The sequence below is a fragment of the Danio rerio genome, chromosome 7 (assembly GCF_052040795.2).
Source record: "Danio rerio strain M-AB ecotype USA chromosome 7, GRCz13ab, whole genome shotgun sequence".
NCBI lineage: Eukaryota > Metazoa > Chordata > Actinopteri > Cypriniformes > Danionidae > Danio > Danio rerio.
The window spans coordinates 2,714,051-2,738,345 of NC_141027.1; the positions used below are offsets into that span (position 1 = coordinate 2,714,051).

General features: G+C 37.2%; 3 protein-coding genes across 7 annotated transcripts in view; 2 read left to right on the top strand and 1 right to left on the bottom strand.

Moving 5' to 3' along the window:
- si:dkey-187j14.6 overlaps positions 1-24,295 on the bottom strand; it is a 111,335-nt gene that overhangs the window by 71,299 nt on the left and 15,741 nt on the right. The window contains 1 exon segment of one of the 2 annotated variants that reach the window (NM_001440799.1): positions 24,043-24,152. The exons of the other annotated variant lie outside the window; for it this stretch is intronic. The gene's annotated coding sequence lies outside the window, so the exon portion shown is untranslated. 2 annotated transcript variants of the gene reach the window in all.
- Positions 3,763-11,595, top strand: LOC141375239 (uncharacterized). 2 transcript variants are annotated; one of them, XM_087260163.1, is made up of 3 exons: positions 3,763-3,868; positions 4,468-8,803; positions 11,248-11,595. In XM_087260163.1, the coding sequence occupies exon 2, from the start codon at positions 4,521-4,523 to the stop codon at positions 8,136-8,138; it is 3,618 nt and encodes a 1,205-aa protein (XP_087116289.1). In that variant the 5' UTR covers positions 3,763-3,868; positions 4,468-4,520; the 3' UTR covers positions 8,139-8,803; positions 11,248-11,595. The 2 variants fall into 2 exon arrangements, with proteins under 2 accessions (XP_087116289.1, XP_087116290.1); XM_087260164.1 differs by lacking the exon at positions 3,763-3,868 and having other exon boundaries at positions 3,968-8,803.
- Positions 12,775-17,345, top strand: LOC141375240 (uncharacterized). 3 transcript variants are annotated; one of them, XM_087260199.1, is made up of 3 exons: positions 12,775-12,962; positions 13,169-14,290; positions 14,359-17,345. In XM_087260199.1, exons 2-3 carry the CDS (start codon positions 13,214-13,216, stop codon positions 14,368-14,370), a joined length of 1,089 nt encoding a protein of 362 aa, XP_087116325.1. In that variant the 5' UTR covers positions 12,775-12,962; positions 13,169-13,213; the 3' UTR covers positions 14,371-17,345. The 3 variants fall into 3 exon arrangements, with proteins under 3 accessions (XP_087116325.1, XP_087116323.1, XP_087116324.1); XM_087260197.1 differs by having other exon boundaries at positions 12,912-12,962; positions 13,169-17,345; XM_087260198.1 differs by lacking the exon at positions 12,775-12,962.

Consider the following 24,295-nt stretch of genomic DNA (forward strand, 5'->3'; position numbering starts at 1 on the left):
TTCCTTTAAAGCTATTTAAAAAGAAGAACGCCTGAAACACGAAACAAAGTATGAGGAAAAGAAACAGCTGAGGTATTCATGCCAGTCACACTAGTCAGAGACAGAACACGTCACTGTTACAAACCAAACCTGACACACAAGGAAACCTGTACAAACCCATTCTACAAACACCGTTAGGCATATTTGGTACTTACCACTATGACCAAAACTGAAAGGACACCTACAGGTAGAGCAGCAGCATGACATAACATGTCAATGTCTGTAGCATAATTTGCAATTTGCTGATTATATTCTTGCTTGTGCAACAGGCTTTGTGCAAAAAATCTAAATATGCACAATATTTTGTGAGCTTCAACAGTGCTTGTTGCTCCTCTAAACCTCGATACGATAATGGCCTGCTCAAATCAGTGGGTGGAGCCACAGAATCAGGCATTGCAACTTTTGGGTGGAAGCGGTGTTTATCTTAGGTCCACATTGCTTCATCATTGAGTCTATTTACTTTTGTAAAAGTATGGAAATTAATATTTATTCAGTTTTTAACTTAATTTCAGTAATGTTATTGACTAATATGAAAATGTTCATATAATTTATGACTAAACAATTAGTAGAATAACATTTTCTTATTTTCTTAATATTTTCTTTCAGTAGAAATTTTATATGAGAGACTTGTTTTGTTTACCAACTATGTGGATGTAGTTGGATTTGCATTGTAGACATTAAATAAAAGCATAAAAGATATTATTCTTTATTTCATACATTACGTTTTTTTTTACGTTTATTTCTGTGCTTTTTCCTGCAACAAAATACAGAAAAAAAACCAATTCAATCCACTACAATTTAATACTTATAAAATAATATACATAAAATAAATAAATAAATAAATTAATTAATAAAAAAACAAAAAAAATACACTAACCTATGACAGAACAACCGAATGACAGAACACAGAGGGACATGAAGCCAAAATATAATTTAGCTGGTCAGGTTAATGCATAAATAAAAGCAATTATAAAGTAACATTGCTGTATCACCAGAAAACTGCATTATCCTGACTACAGTGTTATTGTCAAAGAATAGTTTGGGCACATTATTAAGCATATTATAGACTATGAATTGTGAATCTCAATTAAACTCAATCTTTAATTACTGCATTAACAAAGGGGTTATTGGTTAGCTTGTGTTTCTTCCAATGCATTAAGGTGTTCTAACATCTGTCCCCATGTTTTATCAAACATCCGCAATTTGTCATTATTGATATATCTCAACCTCTCCAAAGCAAGATATCTCTACGATATCTCTAACCCACAAAACAAATTTAGGTACAGATTCAGTTTTCCAAATTCTCAAAATCACCCTTTTGGCAATTACCATACCAAATAACATGGCTCGTCTTTATTTATGATACTCCCAAAATCATTCAGCATAAATCTACCGATTTTGTAAAAACTTCTCTGCAGTTCTTAACCCCTTTAATTATCCAAAATTAACATCACTATAATGATTTATTTAGATGGCTATTTGTTTAGCATTTTTTAACAATTAGTCAGAAAATATTCAGCCTGTGTATAGCAGTGGCGGAGCTAGAATTTTTTACATGGGGTGGCCACTGCTATTTTAGGGGGTCTTATGATACTGTTTTCCTCTGTAAGTAGTTTCTATGGTACAGGAACTCGCATCGTCAGGCCCTTTTACCAGAAAATGCCTTCACTGATGAGATAATTCAGCATGTTCACTCACATACATACTCTCTCTCTCTCTCTCACACACACACACACACACACACGTGTTTAGAAACAAGTGTTTAGAAAACTAAAATCTATTTCATTAGCAACATATAATTAAATATATGAAAATATAATAAATTGAAGTCTGACTACACTGACTCTTACCTAGTCTCAGGTATGGAGCTGCTGTGGGATCCAGTGCAAAGGCTAGGGTATGTTACAACCTGCTCTGCCTGTTTGTGTTTCTTTATTAAGAAGTCTGATATTTCGCCCTTTCTTTTTATGTTTAATTGACCCTGTGCAAAAATAGTACAGTCTGGTTACATCTGATCCAGTTAGAAACACGTATATCCTTATAAAAAATATCCATTATCATACCTGCACATTAAAATAAGCATCATAAAATCAAAGTATATGAGGTGGCTAATCCATTTCAAATAAATGTACTCACAAACAGCTAGCCTAACATCACTTTCCCATATTAGCAAAATATTTGAGCATCGTAAATTAAACATAATAGCATAGATTAAGTATAGCGTTAACTGTCTAAAGAGCGAACTGATCTCTTTCTCATTAAATTAACTCATGTCGTCAGTGCCTCATTAACTCACACAGCAGATAATAAAGGTTTCTAAACTAACAAACCTTATGCTAAACTATAAAACATATTTCAAATATTATGTTTTGATGTATTATTATTATTATTATTCATCTTACTTGAAACAATGATCTTATCTTCGGCTCGTCTTAGATTTAAAAATAGCTTGAGCGCAGTGTTGCCAGATATAGCTGACTGATTACAGCCCAAAAACTATCCAAAACCCGCCGAAATGCAAAAACAATCTAAATCAAAACCGCCCAATCTGGCAACACTGCTTGTGCGTTGCCGGGCATGCCGGCAAAAATCAATAACATCTTTAGACAAATGAGATGCCAATCAGCTTCAGGAACTGCCAGCAGCAAATTAAATTTTAGGGTGGCACCCCGGACACCCCTTTGGCTCCGCCACTGGAGTATAGGCATAATACTGGTATATGAGACATGTTTCATTTGCATTATGGCTAAAATAAACTGAAGTCTTTATTAAACTCTCTCTTAATCAGTTAATAAACATTCTTTTAACATTACACTGCCAGGCCTGTAGCCAGCTTATTGAAAGGGTGGTTATTGTTTTCTGAAAAACTAAACCTTTTTTGCAGTTATGCCAAATTGGTCGACATCGCCCAACCCTAATGTACTGTGTTATGCATTATTTTCTTAACTCTTAAAATGAATAACACATTTCATATAATTCTAAGACACAATCTTATCACTGAAATCTTTTTTTTTTCTGCCTGTCGCACTCTGACTTCATCTGTATACTCACTGCAGCAAAGCTATAGTGCCGACTTCAAATAAATAAATAAATAAATAAATAAATAAATAAATAAATAAACAAAAAAGGAAAAACCTGATCTGCACATGACAATTTGACATTTCTCTTCAGCTTCTAATTGAATTGTTTCCGTTTGCATGTGCCCTTTTTCTTTCTGTTTTATCTGGCCAATGTTTAACTGCTTTGGCAAAGGTGTGGAGAATACATAAACTAAACTATAGAACAATGTTGAGATGACTTAGTTTATAAGTAAATGATCATTAAAAATGCATCATTAATCATAAATTGTAATTAACTGAATTAAGTTTTGCAATGGTTTTGCTTGCAAACTCTTATCAATGAATCAGTGCATGCAGGAAATAAACTATTTTGCTGGGCAGCAACTCTGGGAAGATTCCAAAGGTAGTAAAAGTTAAACTTTAACCTAGATGGGTTGTAAAGGGGCACAAAGTAACAACTTACATGCTACTAAATAGTTTTGTGTTGCACCACTGAACTTAGTTAAAACGTAATTCTGCTTTTCAACTGAATATTTACAGCAGCCTCAAAGATTATATTACATTATTGAGCTTGTGATGACAATAAAGAACCACAATTTCTCAATTCCTTCATCATTAACCACAATTGGATTGTGCCCAAGTTATAGAAATCACGTGACAAACTGAGCAGAGAGCTCTTCCTCTTATACAGAAACACTCTTTTGAGGGTTGTCACAGATGAATCATGGGCTTTACCGTTACAACTCTTCAACAATCTGCAATCAAATGAAGTAAGCATTTTAAATACATCCTCCTTCAAAGTTAAACCTTATAAAACATTTTGGAGAAACATGCTTTAGCCTCTTTTTTTTTTCTTTTTTTTTCCCTTTGCTATTTGGGCTTATTGGACCCTTATTAGAATAAAATCTAAATAACATATTTTGATATGATGTACTTTTATAGGAAAATAATGTCCAAATATGTGAACTCAGGGTCCAAATTTACATAAAACACTTTATCCTGGCTGATTTTTAATGCATATTTAACAGAGTTTTTTTTTTTACTTGTTTTGATTAGAGTATTTTTGGACAGTTCAAAATAGTGTTTGGGACATTTTATATGCTGCAAAACAGTTGCAGGATGAAATTGTACGTCTGTAACAAAATATAAACGATTAAAAGTATTTTAAACAGCCACTTAAGAGTTAAAATAAGCTGTCTATGTATGTGGACACTCAAGCCTAGGAGGTTATGCAGAAAAAAAAGCATATTTGAGGCAGAATAGTCTGTTGTTGCGATGATATACTCATTTTTATTTGTTATTGTGTTGAAGCAAGTTGTTTAAACAGTTGTTTAATTTATTTCTACACCACTTGTTTTTTAAACCACAGAGAGAGATGCTGCATTGTGATTCAATATTAAAACAACTTTCAGACTTTTGAAAATGGAGTCATCAGGAAAACTGCTGTCAGCACGACTGCTTTCCCTGCTCAAGAATGGACAATGGGATAAAGATGATGTTGTGAAGTTGTTTAAAGCCCTGGTGGAGCAGTTTAATGGCAGGAATGAAGATTTTCACACATGGATGATGAAAACCCTTCATCAAGTGGAGATTCACAAATTAAGCGTATCAGATTTGACTATGAATGGTGAGATTGTGGATGATGTTGAGGACAAAATTAACAAAATAACCAAAAGCACTGAGGAGAAAACACTGGATGAGATTCTAAGGGAAATTGAAGAGCAAGCAGTTATAGATGAACAAACTCTGGCAGAAGTGAAAGACATTGTGAGCTCTGTGTCCAAATGTCTATCAGCTTCTTCAGCACTACAAGAAGGACTAAAGCAACGGCTGTTTCAACTCTGCAAAGCTGTAGAAAAGACGATGAACTTCCCACCTCGAATGATTCAGATGGTGAGCTGGTGCATTCTGGTGCTTTCTGAATCCAGTCGGCTGGTTCAGGTTGGAACAGGAGAAGGAAAGTCGTGTATTGTGGCCATGTTTGCAGCATATCAGGTCATGATGGGGAAAACCCCAGACATCATCTCCAGTTCTCCAGTACTTGCAGAAAGAGACTGTAGAGAATGGCTTCGCTTTTATAAAGAACTGAACATCACTGCTGATGTAAACACCAACAAATCAAAAGACAAAGAGCTGAAAGAGTGCTATGAATGTCAGGTGGTCTACGGTACAGCCCAGACTTTTGCAAGTGATTTTTTGCAACAATGTTCCCACAGAAGAGAAGTGAGACCTAAGAGAGAGTTTCAGTGTGTGATAGTAGACGAGGTGGACTCACTAATGCTGGACAAAGGTCTTGAAGTGGTCTACTTGAACACTTATGTGCCACTTATGGAATCCTTCAATGAGATTCTGGCAGAAATTTGGTTAATTATCAACCAATTGAAATACTTGGACAGTGGAGAGATTTTAGGTCCCATTCAGAGTTTCTCTCAGGTTCTGTCTGAAACCATCCATGACTATGAAGACATTGATGAACTTGTTGTGCAGGCAGCTGTGGATGCAGGAATTATGCCTATAAAGCAAATGCAGGAAAACAAGTCAAATGTTTTAAAACAGTTAGACAATGCAAGTATGGTCCAAATAGTGGGTTTTTTAACCATGTTTGTTCAATATTTCCCTGAATATTTTTTCAGACTTTACCAGAAATCATCTGATGGAACTTTAAGGAAACTAAATGAAATAAATGCCGCAAGAACAACTAAAAGTCAAGAAAGATCTCTTCTTCTCCTAGGACATGGACAATATCGTGTTGTGCACTTAAACGAAGACGCACTAGTAATGGAACTGGGAAATAGGATTAAACTGTCCTTTCAGACTGAGACAATAAAGGAGCAAAATAAATCCCCAATCCCAAACCGTCAAGACCTCATCACCGGCAAAGCACAAATCTGGATTGAAAATGCTCTGCAGGCCACTAATATGACTCTGGGCCATGAATATATTCTTCATGAAGATGGAGTTGTTCCTGTGGATTATAAATGCACTGGTGTTGTCCAGAACAACATGAGATGGGGTGAAGGACTTCAGCAGTTCCTGGAGATGAAACACCAAACCAGACTCTCCAATATGAGTCTCATAACAAACTTCATGTCCAATGTTGGCTTATTCAAGAAATACGATGATCAGATCTTTGGGATAACGGGAACTTTAGGTGATCAAACAGAGCTGGACATGCTGAAAAAACTCTACAATGGCATGAAGACCTGCAACATTCCCTCATTCAGAAGGAGGAAACTTTATGAGCTGGAAGGCCTGGTGATTCCTGAAGAGGACGAGTGGATCAGGACCGTCTGTGATGCTGTTAAACATCAAGTGTTTCCTACAGTATATCGAGGTCCACGAGCAGCTCTCATCATCTGTGAAACAATCAATCGTGCTGAAATGTTTCACATGACCCTTGCAGAAACCATTTCAAAAGACAAACTAAAACTCTACGTGAATAACAACATGAATAACTCTACAGTGATAGATCAAACTGTTCAAGGCGGTGACGTGATCATTGCAGCTAATCTAGCAGGTCGAGGTACAGACCTAAAGGTCTGTGAAAGTGTAAATGAAGCAGGAGGTCTGTTTGTGCTGCAAACCTTCTTACCTCTGAACATCCGTGTTGAACAGCAAGCGTTTGGACGAACGGCTCGACGAGGAAGTCCAGGATCTGCTCAACTCATCATGTGTGCCAGCCATTTCTCGGAATCAGTCAAACAAGTGATGGATGTAATTGGCAGTCTTGATGACAATTTACTCAGTCATCTAAACAGTCTTAAATCAACACCGATGCCTTGTGGTGATACAGAAAGTCTATCTGAGGAAATGCTTATCCACTACCTGGACAATCAAAGCTTTCAATCCCCTGAAGTGATGATCTTAGCTCTTACAGGTTTCTTAAACATGAATCCAAACCCAGTTCAGAAAAGCAATCTAGAAGCAGTAAAGGATGCCAGAAATCTTCTGGTGAATGTCAGACTCTCAATGTTTCTTGAAAAAGATGTTGCAAATATCTCTAAAGAGGAAGAGCTGTTTTCCATCTACCTTGACATTTTTAACAATGTTTATGAAGACGATGTTTTCCCTGACCAGCGTGATGTGATTGTGTCCTCTCTTCATGAGTGTTGGGGTTTGTGGCTCCTGATGAATTCCAGTGAGGAAAAGCCCACAGAGATGCTGAAGGAAAAGCTGAAAGTGGACTTGTCAAGTGTAAAGCAGAAACTTTTTAGTAGACAATCTCCATCCTCAATGGTTTACTATTACATCAGGTCTGGAAACAGTCTTCGTGAAAAGGGACACCTTGCAGAGAGCATTGAGATGTACACTAAAGCTTTGGAGGAGGATGCAGCTGGCTCGATTATTCCTCTCTATAATCGTGCACTGGCCACAATTATGAAGAAGGACGCTGGTTATGTTACCCAAGCACTGGCTGATCTGGAAAATGCTGACAAGGCAATAGATTCATACAAGTCACAACTGTCTCGTATTTATAGTCTTGTAAAATCATCAAGCCACGAGCCGTCAACAGAGGCTGAATCTTTACTGAGCAAACAGATTCAAATGAAGTGCATGATTATAGACCAACTCAAGGTTAACATTCAAGAAGCTATATTGAAGTTGAAGAGGGCTGAAAGCAGAGGAGGCAATGTGAGACTGCGGGAAAAACATGTAATTTTTCTAGTTGAAGACTTTTTGAAGAGGACAATAGGCCAGAGTGATATGGGCTTGGCAGACACATTTGCCCTTTTTGTAAAGGAACACTTTATAAAGAGGGCTGAAATCAGACGAGGGGATGTGAACTTGACTGACAAATATGTTATGATTTGCACAGAAAACTCTATGAGAAGGTCTGATAGCAGAAGAGAAGATGTGAACCTGGCTGAAAGTCTTTCCTTTGTGCTGTTAGATGATTCAGTTTGCAATTCTGAACAAAATATTGTAGAGCTGCTCAGAGAATATGAATATATCATGTCATTGGGTCTTGACACTATTTTTAATTTGGACACCAGATTTTCTTTCAGTAGCTTTGTATCAAATAAGTTAAATCTGGGTTGAGTTACTTCACATTAACTTTACATTAACATGAGTTCCTAATGTTGATACGAAGTTAGGTGCATAAATATTTGGACATCGACACAATTCTAACATTTTTGGCTCTATACACCAACACGAATGTGAAAAGATGTGCTATGACTGCAGACTGTCAGCTTTAATTTGAGGGATATTACATCCAAATTAGGTGAACACTGTAGGAATTACAACAGTTTGCACATGTGCTTCCCACGTGTTAAGACCAAACATTATTGAACAGGATAATAATAATCATAAACAAACTTTTACCTTAATATTTGGTTGCAAATCCTTTGCTGTAAATTAAAGCCTGAAGTTTGTAAAGCATAGACATCACCAGACACTAAGTTTTATTCTTGGTAGTGCTCTTCCAGTGCTCTACAGTATTCAGTTCCTGCCTGCATTTTCCCTTATGTTTTGTCTTTAGCAAGTTAAATGCATGCTCAACCAGATTCAGATCAGGTGATTGACCTGGCCTGCATAACATTTCACTTCGTTCCCTTCAAAAACTCTTTGGTTGCTTTTGCAGTATGCTTTGGATCATTCTCCATCTGAAATGTGAAGCACCGTCCAATGAGTTCTGAAGTATTTGGCTAAATAGGAGCATTAGATATTGCCTGAAACACTTCAGAATTCATCCTGCTGCTTTTGTCAGCAGCCACATCATCAATAAATACGGGAGAATCAGTTCCATTGACAGCCGTACATCCCCACGCTATGACACTACTACCACCATGCTTCACAGCTTACGATCATGAGCAGTTCCTTCTCCATACTCTTCTCTTCCCATTGCTCTGGTACAAGTTGATGTTGATCTCATCTGTCCATAAGATGCTGTTTCAGGACTGTGAAGGCTTTGCTACAACTTTAATCTGGCCTTCCTGTTTTTGAGGCTTACCAATGGTTTACATCTTGTGATGAGCCCTCTGTATTCATTCTAGTGCAGTCTTCTCTTAATTGTTGACTCTGACACACATACACCTGCCTCCTGGAGAGTAAGGATGTCACGATCCTCCAAATCCTCGATTCAAATACATTTTCGATTTTAAAGGCACGATTCGATTCGATTCGATTTTCGATTATGAATAATTAATTAATGACCAATTAATTATTTGTAGCCTACCGTTTAAACTACCTGACCTGCATGGTCTTTGTTTTACCCATAAACAAATCATACAGTAAATGAATGAAGGCAAGATACACACATAATTACCACCTGTCAATCACTTTTTCTGCGGGACTCGTGAATGGGCAGAGATCTGTTTCGTTATAACGGCGTCGGTAAAAAAGACGCACAACCAACAGGAACCAGCCAACAGTATCTGAGGTGTTCGCTAAAATAACTAAGTACAAGTGAGCGAAAGATTGAAGCAGTCCTCTGACTGCCTGGACCTGCTGTCACGAGCGCATGGCTGTGTATGCGTCTGTGTCTGTGTGATCACGTGATGTGCATTTTCAGAGGTAGAGAGGAAGGAGGGCTGCTCAGAAATGCTACACGCCACTGTGGATGTAAATTCGTTGTCATTCTAAAATGCCATTTAAAAACAAAGACAGCGTAAACAGGGCCTGAGTGTGTACTTTTCGCGAGAGGATCGTGACACCCTTACTGGAGAGTGTTCTTGATCTGGCCAACTGTTGTGAAGGGTGTTTTCTTGACCAGGGAAATAATTCTTTGGTCATCCACACAGTAGTCTTTCAGGTCTTTTTGGTGTTGCTGAGCTCACTGGTGCATTCTTTCCTTTTAAGAATGTTCCAAACAGTTGTTTTGGCCATGCCTGATGTTTTTTTTTTTTTTTAATCTCTCTGATGGGTTTGTTTTGTTTTTTCAGCCTAATGATGGCTTGACAGATAGTGACAGCTCTTTGGATCGCATCTTGGGAGTTGACAGTAACAGAATCCAAATGCAAATAGCACACTTGAAATGACCTTTAGACCTTTATCATTGTATTCATGAAAGCATTATCATTGGGATAATGAGGGAATAACACACCTGGCCGTGGAACAGCTTAGAAGCCAATTGTCCAAATACTTTTGGACCCTTAACAAGTGGGAGGCACATATGCAAACTGTTGTAATTCCTACAGAGTTCACCTGATTTGGATGTAAATACCCTCAAGTAAAGTTGACGGTCATTCATTTAATTTCAAATCCATTGTGTTGGTGTATAGAGCCAAAAATGTTGGAATTGTGTCGATGTCCAAATATTTATGGACCTGACTGTAGGTCATATTACAAATGGGAGTCTGAACAATATAATAAATTAGGCATGATTTAAATGACTTATCAAAATTACACAAATTATAATGCACCACATTAACTCTTTCTCTGTTATTGACAAGATAATACGCCAATTAAGAGAAAACACTTTCCTGCCATTGACAAGTTGTTAAAGCCAAGCCATTTTCACATGTATTAAGACTAAATGCATGTCCTGAGAGAGGTAAAGGACTTCTCTGTTCTGAGAATGCACATATTTTAGCCTTTTCATGATTTAATTTTAAATATTTTGTGTCTATGTCTGTAAAGGTTCAGCTCAAAACAATCATCAGATTATTTATTATACCTTTATGTTTATTGGTAATTTGAGCTGTTAGTACACTATAGCTGTTTTTGTTTCCTGTGTCTTTAATGCAAATGACCTGGTTCTCCCAGCCCACCATTCTAACGTGCTGAGTCTCACACATAAGCAGCACAGTGACAGGCAAGAATGAAGCAGAACTCCTTTACTACAGTAAGAACTTTCCCAACCATTTTTGATATATTTGTTGTGGAGTTAATTCATGCAACAATGAGTCACACACAATGTTGTTATAAGGTCGCACAAATGCATGCACATGTTTAGATTTGCACTGATTTTGCATGGCAAATATGACAGGATACAAGTTAATATAAACTGATGTATGGACATACATTATGGTGCTGTACAAAAAAACCTGATTTAAGTCCAGGAACTGGTATTGAAGCATCTTCTTTAATCATTGTACTGACATGCATCTGTAACGATGAATTGCATGTTGATTTTACTGTGTTCTAAAAACATGCACTGTTTTAAAACTGTTGTAAAAACTCATTCCTGAGGTGCAGCTGATCACAGAGAGCTGAACTATTGTAATACTGGTTACTGTGTGCACGTCCTGCTTTGCAGACGTGCACACTTTTATATGCATTACTGTGGAGACATGTTAATACATGGCTGACAATCAATACTGAGCAGGGAAACCGCACTCCTCAAAAAGGAAGGGATTTGGATATTATTTCTAACATCAGAAATAAAGAAAGAGACTCATTGTGTTTCTAATAAACCAGTATGACTGTGGACACACTGCAAGTACAAAGAAAGACAAGAGTGGAGTTTGCATATTCTCTCTTTTTGTCTGTGTAGGTTTATAAATGTATTACTTTAGTCGAGTGTTCAGTTGAAGTAAATCCTTTTGTGAGACGACTCCATAGATGTGTGTGTGTGTAGATTATTCACATTGATTCAATGAATGCAGTTAATTCTTGTATATATATTCAGCAACTGCTAAAAGGATTACCAGAGTCTCTTCTTTCATACGTTAGACACATAGGCTGCTTTTACACATATGAACAGGAATTCTCTTTGACTACAGGTGCTGAATTTACCATTTTCTTCCTTAAAAAAACTCATGCAATTTCAGTACAGAAGGCTTCGCTACTTTATAAAACATTTCAAAATCTGAGTGGCCGGATTACTATTACATATTGGCACACAACTTCACATGTAGTGCTACAAATTTGGCTTTGCCTGTATGGCATCTCAAGCACTACATGTGGTAGAGTTAATTTAATCATCTGAATCCATAAGCATTTATCTGAAATTATTCACTTTGAGCTGTTCTTTCTGTGAAACATTCAGACTTTAAAATGGTATTTATTTGTTTTTTAAAACTATGCTACATGTTTAAGGATCCTTTTGCATATTTCAGTGCCCTTGCGTCAGGTCAGAAAGATCTCTCCATAAAAAAAGGTGATGATTATTTAATGAAACTATAAATACATCTGACTTTGATCATGTTTATTATTCATCTGAAGGTACTGTATTATTTATTTAGGCACTAAATATTTGTTATGATGGGGTTTGGGATCATGAAATTAAGATGTGAATACAGCTGCTTGAGGAAGTTTGTTTGGTTCTCATGATGTGTGTCAAGACACCCCACTCTGTAAAACAAATTAAACAATCCAACAAGACAGGTGTCGATGGCTTTATAAAAAGGCCAATTTATAAACTGATTCTTACAAATCATGTGACTTCAGGTGAAAGAGAAACAGAACATGGCAGAAATTTACAAATAGTTTAAATAACTGTTTAAACATTTGAATTAAGTACTTATTTGCTAAATACCCAACACAGGAAATCAATGTCACGTTAAATTTATTTAGCTGAAGCTTTTATCCAAAGTGACTTACAAATAGTCAAATAGAAAACTTTTGGAAAGTTTCAAAAACTCCCTGTGTTCAGAACAAACCTTAGTTCAACAGTACTTCCATATGGTTTTCTCAAAGCATTAAAAAAAGATAACAGAAGTATGTATGAAAAACAAAGCAAGAGAAAATGAAACCAGCATGTTAATCCTGGCACGAAGCATGTCACCACACCACACCACACCTAAAATACAAAGAAACCAGTCCACTATAAGTAATCATGATGTACTGTGTTCTTCTTTCCTCACCAAAACTTGAAAGTGAAAGAATAATGAAAGGATTGAATAAATACAACTCCCCTACGACTTTTCTGAAGACAACTCAAGACGAGCTTTGCGGTGACAAGTCCTGAATATGTCAAAGGTAAGTGCTGTAAATAAATGCTCTCTCTGGTGGTAGAAATCAGACTACTTCGAGAACACTCTTTTGAACAAATCAACATTATGCGTTACATAAATTGATGTGTTAGATTTCACTTAGGTATTTTAAATATACTTTTATACTTGTGTGCTTAATTTTAGTTTGGCAGAGATGTAATTTATTTGTGCGGATTTTTTTCAACAATATAGACACGGTAGTTTAAAAGGAAAAACTATTTTATAATAGTTTTAAATATGGAGTCATCAGGAAAACTACTGTCAGCACGACTGCTTTCCCTGCTCAAGAATGGACAATGGGATAAAGATGATGTTGTGAAGTTGTTTAAAGCCCTGGTGGAGCAGTTTAATGGCAGGAATGAAGATTTTCACACATGGATGATGAAAACCCTTCATCAAGTGGAGATTCACAAAATAAGCGTATCAGATTTGACACTGGATGGTGAGATTGTGGATGATGTTGAGGACAAAATTAACAAAATATCCAAAAACACTGAGGAGAAAACACTGGATGAGATTCTAATGGAAATTGAAGAGCAAGCAGTTATAGATGAACAAACTCTGACAGAAGTGAAAGACATTGTGAGCTCTGTGTCCAAATGTCTATCAGCTTCTTCAGCATCACATCTACAAGGAATAAAGCAAGATCTGTTTCAACTCTGCAAAGCTGTAGAAAAGACGATGAATCTCACACCTCGACTGACTCAGATGGTGAGCTGGTGCATTCTGGTGCTTTCTGAATCCAGTCGGCTGGTTCAGGTTGGAACAGGAGAAGGAAAGTCGTGTATTGTGGCCATGTTTGCAGCATATCAGGTCATGATGGGGAAAACCCCAGACATCATCTCCAGTTCTCCAGTACTTGCAGAAAGAGACTGTAAAGAATGGCTTCGCTTTTATAAAGAATTGAAGATCACAGCTGATGTAAACACCAACAAATCAAACGACAAAGAGCTGAAAGAGTGCTATGAATGTCAGGTGGTCTACGGTACATCTGATAGCTTTGCAGGTGATTTTCTGCGGCAGCGTTTCCACAGGAGAGAAGTGAGACCTAAGAGAGAGTTTCAGTGTGTGATAGTGGACGAGGTGGACTCGCTAATGCTGGACAAAGGTTTTGAAGTGGTCTACTTAAACACTGATGTGCCTCTCATGGAATCTTTTAATGGGGTACTTTCTGAAATCTGGCTTGGCATCAGTTATCTGAAGTATTTAGATAGTGGAGAAATTTTAGGTTACTTTCAGAATTTCTCTCAGGTTCTGATTGAAATCATGCTTGAAAATAAAGACATTGATCAAATCAGTGTTGTGCAGGCGGCTGTGGATGCAGGAATTATGCCTATAATACCCACAATGCAAATGCAACATAAAATTCCTCAAGTTTTAAGACAGTTAGATAATGCAAGCATTGTCCAAATGGTTGCTTTTTTAACCATGTTTGTTCAATATTTTCCTGAATATTTCTTCAGACTTTACCAGGAATCATCTAATGGGACTTTAAGGAAACTAAATGAAATAAATGCCGCTGGAACAATTAAAAGTCAAGAAAGATCTCTTCTCCTCCTCGGAAATGGACAATATCGTGTTGTGCACTTAAACGAAGACGCACTAGTAATGGAACTGGGGAAAAGGATTAAATTGTCCTTTCAGACTGAGACAATAAAGGCGCAAAATAAATCCCCAATCCCAAACCGTGAAGACCTCATCACTGGCAAAGCTCAAATCTGGATTGAAAATGCTCTGCAGGCCACTAAAATGACTCTGGGTCATGAATATGTTCTTCATGAAGACGGAGTTGTTCCTGTGGATTATAAATGCACTGGTGTTGTCCAGAACAACATGAGATGGGGTGAAGGACTTCAGCAGTTCCTGGAGATGAAACACCAAACCAGACTCTCCAATATGAGTCTCATAACAAACTTCATGTCCAATGTTGGCTTATTCAAGAAATACGATGATCAGATCTTTGGGATAACGGGAACTTTAGGTGATCAAACAGAGCTTGACATGCTGAAAAAACTCTACAATGGCATGAAGACCTGCAACATTCCCTCATTCAGAAGGAGGAAACTTTATGAGCTGGAAGGCCTGGTGATTCCTGAAGAGGACGAGTGGATCAGGACCGTCTGTGATGCTGTTAAACATCAAGTGTTTCCTACAGTCTATCGGGGTCCACGAGCAGCTCTCATCATCTGTGAAACAATCAATCGTGCTGAAATGTTTCACATGACCCTCGCAGAAACCATTTCAAAAGACAAACTGAAACTCTACGTGAATAACAACATGAATAACTCTTCAGTGATAGATCAAACTGTTGAAGGCGGTGACGTGATCATTGCAACTAATCTAGCAGGTCGAGGTACAGACCTAAAGGTCAGTGTAAGTGTAAATGAAGCAGGAGGTCTGTTTGTGCTGCAAACCTTCTTACCTCTGAACATCCGTGTTGAACAGCAAGCGTTTGGACGAACGGCTCGACAAGGAAGTCCAGGATCTGCTCAACTCATCATGTGTGCCAGCCATTTCTCGGAATCAGTCAAACTAGTGATGGACCTGAAGACACCTCTACCAGGTTTACTTAGCCATGTAAAACACCTCACAATGACACTAATGTCATGTCTTAAAAACACATTGTCCACACAGAGTCTGTTTGAGGAAACGGTCTATTGTTACTTGAACAAACGCAGCTCTCAAACCCATCAGGCGATGATTTTGGCTCTCACAGGCTTCTTAAACATGGAATCCACCCCATTTATTGGCTCCAATTTAGTGGAGGTAAAAGATGCCAGAAATCTTCTGGTGAATGTCAGACTCTCAAGATTTCTTGAAAAAGATGTTGCAAAAATCTCTATAGAGGAAGAGCTTTTCTCCATCTACCTTGACATTTTGGACCAAATTTATAAAAATATTGTTTTCCCTGACCAGCGTGATGTGATTGTTTCCTCTCTTCATGAGTGTTGGGGTTTGTGGCTCCTGATGAATTCCAGTGAGGAAAAGCCCACAGAGATGCTGAAGGAAAAGCTGAAAGTGGACTTGTCAAGTGCAAAGCAGAAACTTCTGAGCAAAAAATCTCCATCCTCAATGGTTTACTATTACATCAGGTCTGGAAACAGTCTTCGTGAAAAGGGACACCTTGCAGAGAGCATTGAGATGTACACCAAAGCTCTGGAGGATGGTTCATCTGGGTCAATTATTCCTCTCTATAATCGTGCACTGGCCACTATTATGAAGAAGAACACTGGTTATATTACTCAAGCACTGGCTGATCTAGAAAAGGCTGACAAGGAAATAGATTCTTATCAGTCATATCTGGGAGATGTTTTGAAAAAAATTGTATTATCTAGCAAAGAGTCAAGAACAGAAGGTAGTGCTTTGATCACACAGTTCCAGGCGAAGTATATGGTAGTACACATGCTCCAGAAAAACATTCAAGATGCTGTGGTGAAGCTGAAAAGGGCTGAAATGAGAGGAAGCAATATAAGCCTGACTGAAAAACTTATATTTTTTCTTGCAGAAGACTTTATTTTCCATTCTCTATTCATCCACAAGGAGCTACTGACGCAATTAATGCATATCAAAGAATTAGGTCTTGACACAATTTTCTCTCTGGATACCATATTTTCTTTCAGTGGCTTATTATCAAAGATCTTTAAATGATCATTTAAAGTGTGACACTTCTCTCAGATACCAAAACAAAAATAACCGTTAATTATACATAGTCAAATTTACAAAAGCAAAAAACTTGAAAACTTTCTGAAGATTTATGTTTAAAATCACAAACACTGCATCATTTAGGGTTAACAAAGAAACTGATAGAAAAAAAAAATGTTTGTCAGTTTGTTTTAGAAATTCACAGAATTTTTGGCCACCTATAATTTTTAAATTTAAAAAATTGCATTTTTTAGTTTTCAGTCCAAAACATCCAGTACAGTGGTTTCACTTTATCTGCAGCTGTAGTCACTGTGTGGTGTGAAACAGCCTCCAGACTGGATGTGGAAAGCTTTGCACTGTGAAACCCATTTGTTTCAATGTCTTGTACCACACATGGGAAGTTTGTTGCTGCACCAATCAAAGCAATAAAAGCAATAGAGCACACTGTTGACTTGACTCTGTGTGCCATCACAACTCTAAATAGCTCAATAGTCCTTATGGATATTCTGCTCATGTACATGAATACTTATATATGCATGAACTGCACATGCTCACTTGAAAAGTGTAGTCAGCTCAAATTACATGCCAACTGGATGTTTCTATTTAGTATAGTATGAGTTACTGCTGCTTGCAATAGTGCTTCTGTACAACACTGATAAAGTTATGCCTCTTGACTCATTCACAACAATACAGTTTTTCTGTCAATAAAATGTAGTTATTTTACTGGGTTGTGTGTGTGTGTGTGTGTGTGTGTGTGTTTATTCAGTATAAGTTATGTTGAGGCGATGCAGTTGCGAAGTCGGTAGTGCATTTGCCTTACAGCAAGAAGGTTATTGGTTCTAACCGCGGCTCGGCTCGGCTCAGTTGGCATTTCTGTGTGGAGTTTGCATGTTCTTCCTGCGTTCATGTGGGTTTCCTTCGGGTGTTCCAGTTTCCCCCACAGTCCAAAGACATGCGGTACAGGTGAATTGGGTAGGCTAAATTGTCCGTAGTGTATGAGTGTGTATGAATGAGTGTGTATGGATGTTTCCCAGAGATGGGTTGCGGCTGGAAAGGCATCCGCTGCGTAAAAACGTGCTGGATAAGTTGGCGGTTTATTCCGCAGTGCCGACCCCAGATTAATAGAGGGTCTAAGCCGACAAGAAAATGAATGAATGAATGAATGAAGTAATGTTGAGTTCAAGTTAAAAGTCTTACAATATTATTTAATTACTAGATCAATAATTATTACAAAACAATTTTAGTTTCAATTTTAAGCCAAGTGCTTCCACAATTTTCAGATCTGACCTATAGAGAACCTGTGGGGTTTTGTGAAGAGGAAGACGTAACACACCAGGCCCAACACTGCAGAAGAGCTTATGGACAATTTCCAGAGTAACCTGGGCTGCATTACACAAGGATTTTCATTAGCTCTGAGCTAAAATCATTCAAATGAATAAAGTTAAATACATAATTAAAATGTATGATATTTGAAAAATGCATTACAAAATGTAATACAAAATCTAAGCTTTTCACTTATCATAGCACATGTGCTGCTGATGATGCGACAATAAAAGTGATTTGATTATTAGTTAATATATTAGTGAAATGGAGCTGTTTAATATTAAACTTTCCCTTTTTGAATTGAATTACTGAAAATTGGATGATATTCTAATTTATGGACAATTTTCATAAGACTTATGGTGCGTTTAAAATAGGGATGGACCGATTATAGATTTTGGTTGTACGATTATAGTCTAAGAAATAATCACGGGTTAAGGATTATCATGATTATAAAGCATTCATTAATTTCCAGAAAACTTATATTTTACAGTGCTATTTACTGCTCGTCAGTAACCAAATAATACAGCACAAAATAATAATAAACAAACAATGGTCAATTTCTCTCTTTGTGCTTAAAAACAAGTGAAAGTTTTGACATTTAAACAAATAATTTTACACTGAAAATAAATGACAGAACAATGAATAAATACATAAAAATACGAATAAATTAAAAATAGTACTCGTCTAATGCAGGGCTTGAAATGAACCATTTTACCCGGCAGCACCAGTGCTCCCAACTTTAAAAATGTAGGAGCACCCACCAAAGATGAATGAGCATCACTGCAAATTGTATATTAACAGAATCATTGTATTTGAAAACAACATCCATTAGGACTAACCTAAACCAGAAACAACAATCTAACTAATTCTGTAATGACTTATGGATGTTTGTGCAATAATTCCAAAATGTATGTCTGGGACTTATAAAATATTAAAGATTACGATGATGATAATAATACTAACAATGAAAAAGATTTCTTATTATCATGCTGCCTTGAATGTGCTGGAATGTGAGTTATGTGGTATAAAAAGTCCTACTGTTAATTTATGAAAAATAAATGCATGGTTTGCATCAAACAGAAATGAAGCACTGCAGTAAGAAATTTACATTTTGCTCTATTGTTTTATCTGCATGTCAATTTAATAAACAGAAATTACGGACAAAAGAAAGGAAGAAAAGTCTCGCTTCTACCACTCATTAAAAAGTTTTGCTTTCGGTTTTTGTCATTGTAAATGCTCAGTCTAGTTATGCGCTGATTTACATTGTGTTTGTGGAAAAAAAAATCAGGCGACTCAGCCGAACCAATATATGAGCTTGGCAGAGAAAAAAAATCTTACCATGATCACCAGCGCAATACCATTCTTTGTCATGAGCCACAGTTCAGTTTCAACTTAGAAAAGTCGAGCATCTTTGGCGAAGATGTGTAGTGTTAGATTTTACACCGAGATTCTTGCCAGTGAAACCAGATAATCATTGCAATTTAAAAGTCATAATCATCTTAAATCCTTGGAACTTTCTAAAATTTAGATAAAAAAAAAAAAGTATGTATATTTTAGTGGTGGGCCATTATCCGCGTTAATGTGCTGCGTAAATGCGAGACTTATCAGGCGATAAAAAAATATCAGCATTATTCTATTCTCAAAGTTGGGTTGGGAGCTGGGTCTATTCTACACTATGATGACTTTCACCTTGATATTTTAACGCTAATGTATACCTGGCCAAATTGCACTGTAGGTGGCGAGAGCGAATCTTCGAACCTGTGTGTGGTCCTACTGTGCAATTACCACATCAAACGTGACGTGCTACCATGAATGCAGTTCACTAGAGTGAATCTGACTAATGTTAGCTCCACATTCAACCATCAGGCATCTGTAGAGTTTATGCGTTCAAATAAAAATAAATTTCTGCAAATGGATTCCCGACCAAGTATTGAGTGCATAAGTGAACATATTTGTTTGAAGGTTGACTTTTTTGTATAAAAAACACTTTTCTTTTATTGGTCGGATGAAACTAATCTAATGCTAATTTTTTGAGATAGGAATTTTGGGTTTTCGAGAGCTGTATGCCAAAATCATCAATATTAAAACAATCAAAGGTTTCAACTACTTCAGTTGTGTGTAATGAATCTAAAAATATATGAAAGTCTAACGTTTATCAGTATATTACAGAAAATAATGAACTATCACAATATGCTATTTTTTTGAGAAGGACCTGTATATACACACACACACACATACATATATATATATATATATATATATATATATATATATATATATATATATATATATATATATATATATATATATACACACACACACTTGGCAAACTGCAATGATAATATCCCTGCTTCAATTGGTGCTCCTATAACTGCTGTTGTAACTCCAGCAGTTTTTCTCAACAATAGAAAAGTCTATGGGAAAATGGTAATGTGGTCGAGGGAACTAGAGTGATGCTAACAGACGATTGGCCAACAAAAACACCATAGTTCCTCCACTCCATTACTGCTGCTTTGTTTGCTGATGCTCCAAGGGCAATTTGTATGACAGGATGTATAAATTTAACTCCTTTCAGCCACAACTGATGCCAGTGTGACACTGATGCCCATTAAAGTGCCAGTCAGTGCCCCTGTGTTCACTCTGGCAAGCATGATGAGAAATCTTTTCATGAGCAACTGTAGAAAGGGGATGACCTCCGGATTAGATTGTATGATTTAGCTTGTGACTGAAAAAGAAGAACCAAAAGTCCTCACTTCCTCCATCTCGTTTTTCTCACAGCCTTTTACACTTGACGTAAAGTTTATTGTTTGGTGTTCTGCCAAATCTCACACTTCTTAGCGGATTATGACAAGAGTTTCATTTTCGTTTGAGGAATTTTTGTTTTGGTTTTTTTTCCATTTATTAAAATGAGAATTTCTACAAAGCTGAATTTTGATTCCTGTTCCTTTCCTCCTCAAGTTTATTGTTTTTATTTTGAAAACTTCAGGTTAAGTTTGCTGGCATTTCAGGCTATTTTCTAGTTTAATAATATTATTCTGATTATGTCTTGCATAACTCTTTGCAACTACACAATACATTATGGAAAAAATATAAGCTACTTCTGCTTGATAAGTTCGATTAAATGTACATACTTCTTTTTATGAATCAGTATCAGCACAAATACTACACTACAAAACAGTATTGAAATTTATGTTTAGAAGTTAAAAACCTGATATAAACATCCAAAGTTTGCAGTTTGTCACTTTCATTTAAATTGATCAACAATTTTTGTCACCTCAAAATTGTCACTCATCAAATCTTCTGACCAATCAAATGCTCTCAAGTATCTGACAAGCTCCGCCCCTTCTTCTCTTTTGCCTTTCATTTGATGCACTTGAGCTCAACCACTCACTGGCAGAGCTGTACAAACACAAAACGCTACTGGCTATTTTTAAAAAAGTGGAGGAGCTACTCTATGCCCCACCCATTTTCATGTTTAATCTGAGATAACATCAAACATTGAATAAAAATGCACATTTCAAATCACATCACGAGGCCTTTAAGAACATTTATTGCAAGTGAACAAGTACACAATTTCTTACAAGCCAACTAGTAGTTACTAAGGGTGTACTTGAACCGTGCCTAGGTGTGATTGTCCCCCCTCCCCGCACTAACATTGCATTTCTGTGGCTGGTTTTCCAAGCCTGAGCACGCGAATGTCATTTATGATGCGACTGTTTAGTTTAACAGAAGAGATGCACTTTCACTCAGCACAGTGGACATTGCTTTAGTTCCATTGTTTTGCATTATTTTAAGTCGTTTGGGATGCAGGCAAGGCAAGTTTATTTCAATAGTACATTTCATACACACTTGTAATTCAAAGTACTTTACATAAACAAGAATTAAGAAACAAGCGTCCTGAACTGGACCTGCATCTGGGCTCAATTGGGAGCACTCACACTTGTCAAACGAATCAGGAAATGAGTGTCAAACGTGCCTGGGCATAGTTCACATAGCCTTGCGTGAGTAAACCCTAAAGCCGCCTTTCCACAGCAAACGAAAAGTGACAGACCGGAAGTCATTCATTTCCAATGACGAGTAGTCCTGGAGCTGCGTAGAGTTCTAATCATCTCCGTATTCGGACCCGATTTGATCTGTGGATACGTTAAAATACTTGAATTCCTGTGACTAGACCATATGCGACTGGCCGACCGGATGTGATGTATTCCAGTGTTGTCCAAGCAGGTCTGTGCACGCGAGATGAGAAATAGTTTTTTGTTATTTTTGGAATCAGAAGTCTATATTATAAAACATTTCTATTCATAAAGGAGTAATAAAAATATTCTATTTTAATTTGTCTCCATATTCCCTCAATAAGGTTTTAATTTAGCGGTATATGAGTTTATAGTGGGCTATTCATTCATTCAACCATGGTTAACGCACAGAAAATACGGGCTCTTGCTTTTGCACTCCTTTATTTCTGACACCATGAGATCAGCTCCACATGGTGCATGACAAAATTCTGTGCGAGTGCCACAAGGGGCTGTATTACGACTAGGGGTGTCAAAATTAATTGTTTCTTCGGTGCACCGCGATGCAGACGCGGACAATTCATTATCGGTTCAGTAATAATCATAAATGGTTATTATGTACTGAAGTCATTTATTTCCTACACACTCTGTCGCGAGGGAGGTGAGCGCCGGTATTTACAACACTCTGCCAACTCAGAGCCGGCCCGTGGCATAGGAACCATAGGCAAATGCTAAGGGCGCTGTACATCCAGGGGGGCGCCAGAAATGAGCGCGGTTCAGTTGGTTTTGTTTTCGATTTTCCTGACACACATTCAGTTATAGACGGCAATAACTCAAAAACCTCTTACCCTAAAAACATCTAAAGTGTGTTTCCTACAGAAAGACAAAGCTGGTTATGTTTCACAGCTGTCTTAATTTTTTTTTTGCTTGACATTACGAGCACTGCTCCGTTTAAGCCCTCGCAATATGTGTTTAGCCGGGAGAGCTCGCGCTGAGAGGAGCTCTCTGTAAGGGACCGTCGGAAAACTGCTTTTTTTTTTCTTTGTTTTTTCGTTTTTCTGCTCCGCTCAGCGCGAGCTCTCCCTGTTGCGAGGGCTTAAGTTTGTGTGTGTGTGTTTGTTTGTTTGGTGCTATCTATGTTTGTGTGCGTGTTTGAATGAGAGACAGTGTGGTGCTGTGTGTCTGTGTGTTTATACAGACAGCTTGTTATAGCCTCCCCCTTTAAAATATAACACTGTATATAGAAAGCATCGTCAATGCACCGTGATATCGAAATGAACCGTATCGAAGGCATAATAATCGTAGCCAAACCAAACCGTGAGACCAGTATAGGTTCACACCTCTAATTACGGCAGTCATGTCTGAATGTTGTGTGCAGTGAAAAGGCGTCTTAAAACCTCTAATATGGACTTTACATTCTGCTTTAATGAAAAAGTTAGTATTAGCTGGTGCAAACCTACCATGACACTTGTGAACTTTTTCCAGTTATGTATAATGGAGGTCATTGTGAGACCTTCAAGGCTGATTTTATTTGTAGCCTTACCCAGACCTGGGCTCTATAACTAACCCTAACCCTTGATACAATTCTGCCTCAGAGGTCTGCAGACAATTGATTGGACTTTATAGACAACTGTGTGCATTTTCAAAGCATACTCAAACATTATTTTTATTTTTTTATTTTATAATGTTCCATCTCAACCCTTGTGAAAATCAAAATGCTGCATCTCCCCCCAGGGTGTGTTACAACAAACCTAGACAATAAGGTGACGTGTAAAATGTCGCTTCTGTTTGAAACTAAACTGTGCATTTTCTGTTTGTGCTGCAAATACAATATCTGTGTCATATGATAGCAAACAGTGTCTAGTTTTAATCAGACTTTGAACACACTGGCTTAAAACACCTCAAACATATTAAAATATATATATATTTTGTAAAATAGCCAAATTTCCTCTGCTTTTTCAGATGCACTGTAGTTTACCACTTTTAAAACAAGCAAAGAATATAACACCTTTAACAAAAAGGTCTACAGAAGATTTTAAAGCATTGTTCAGCAGAAAACTACACGACTTAAAGCAGACCATTATGACTTACCACAACACAAGTGTACACTTCACATGGTCCTGATTAGATGAGCACCAGTCAGTTTCCTTCCATATATAGACCAACATCTCTTTTGTGCGTAGAAAAACACAGAACAATATCTGAAAAACAAAATAAAAGCATTTTAACAGCACAAAGAAGATTATTCATTCATTCATTCTTTTTCTTGTCGGCTTAGCCCCTTTATTAATCCGGGGTCGCCACAGCGGAATGAACCGCCAACTTATCTAGCAAGTTTTTACGC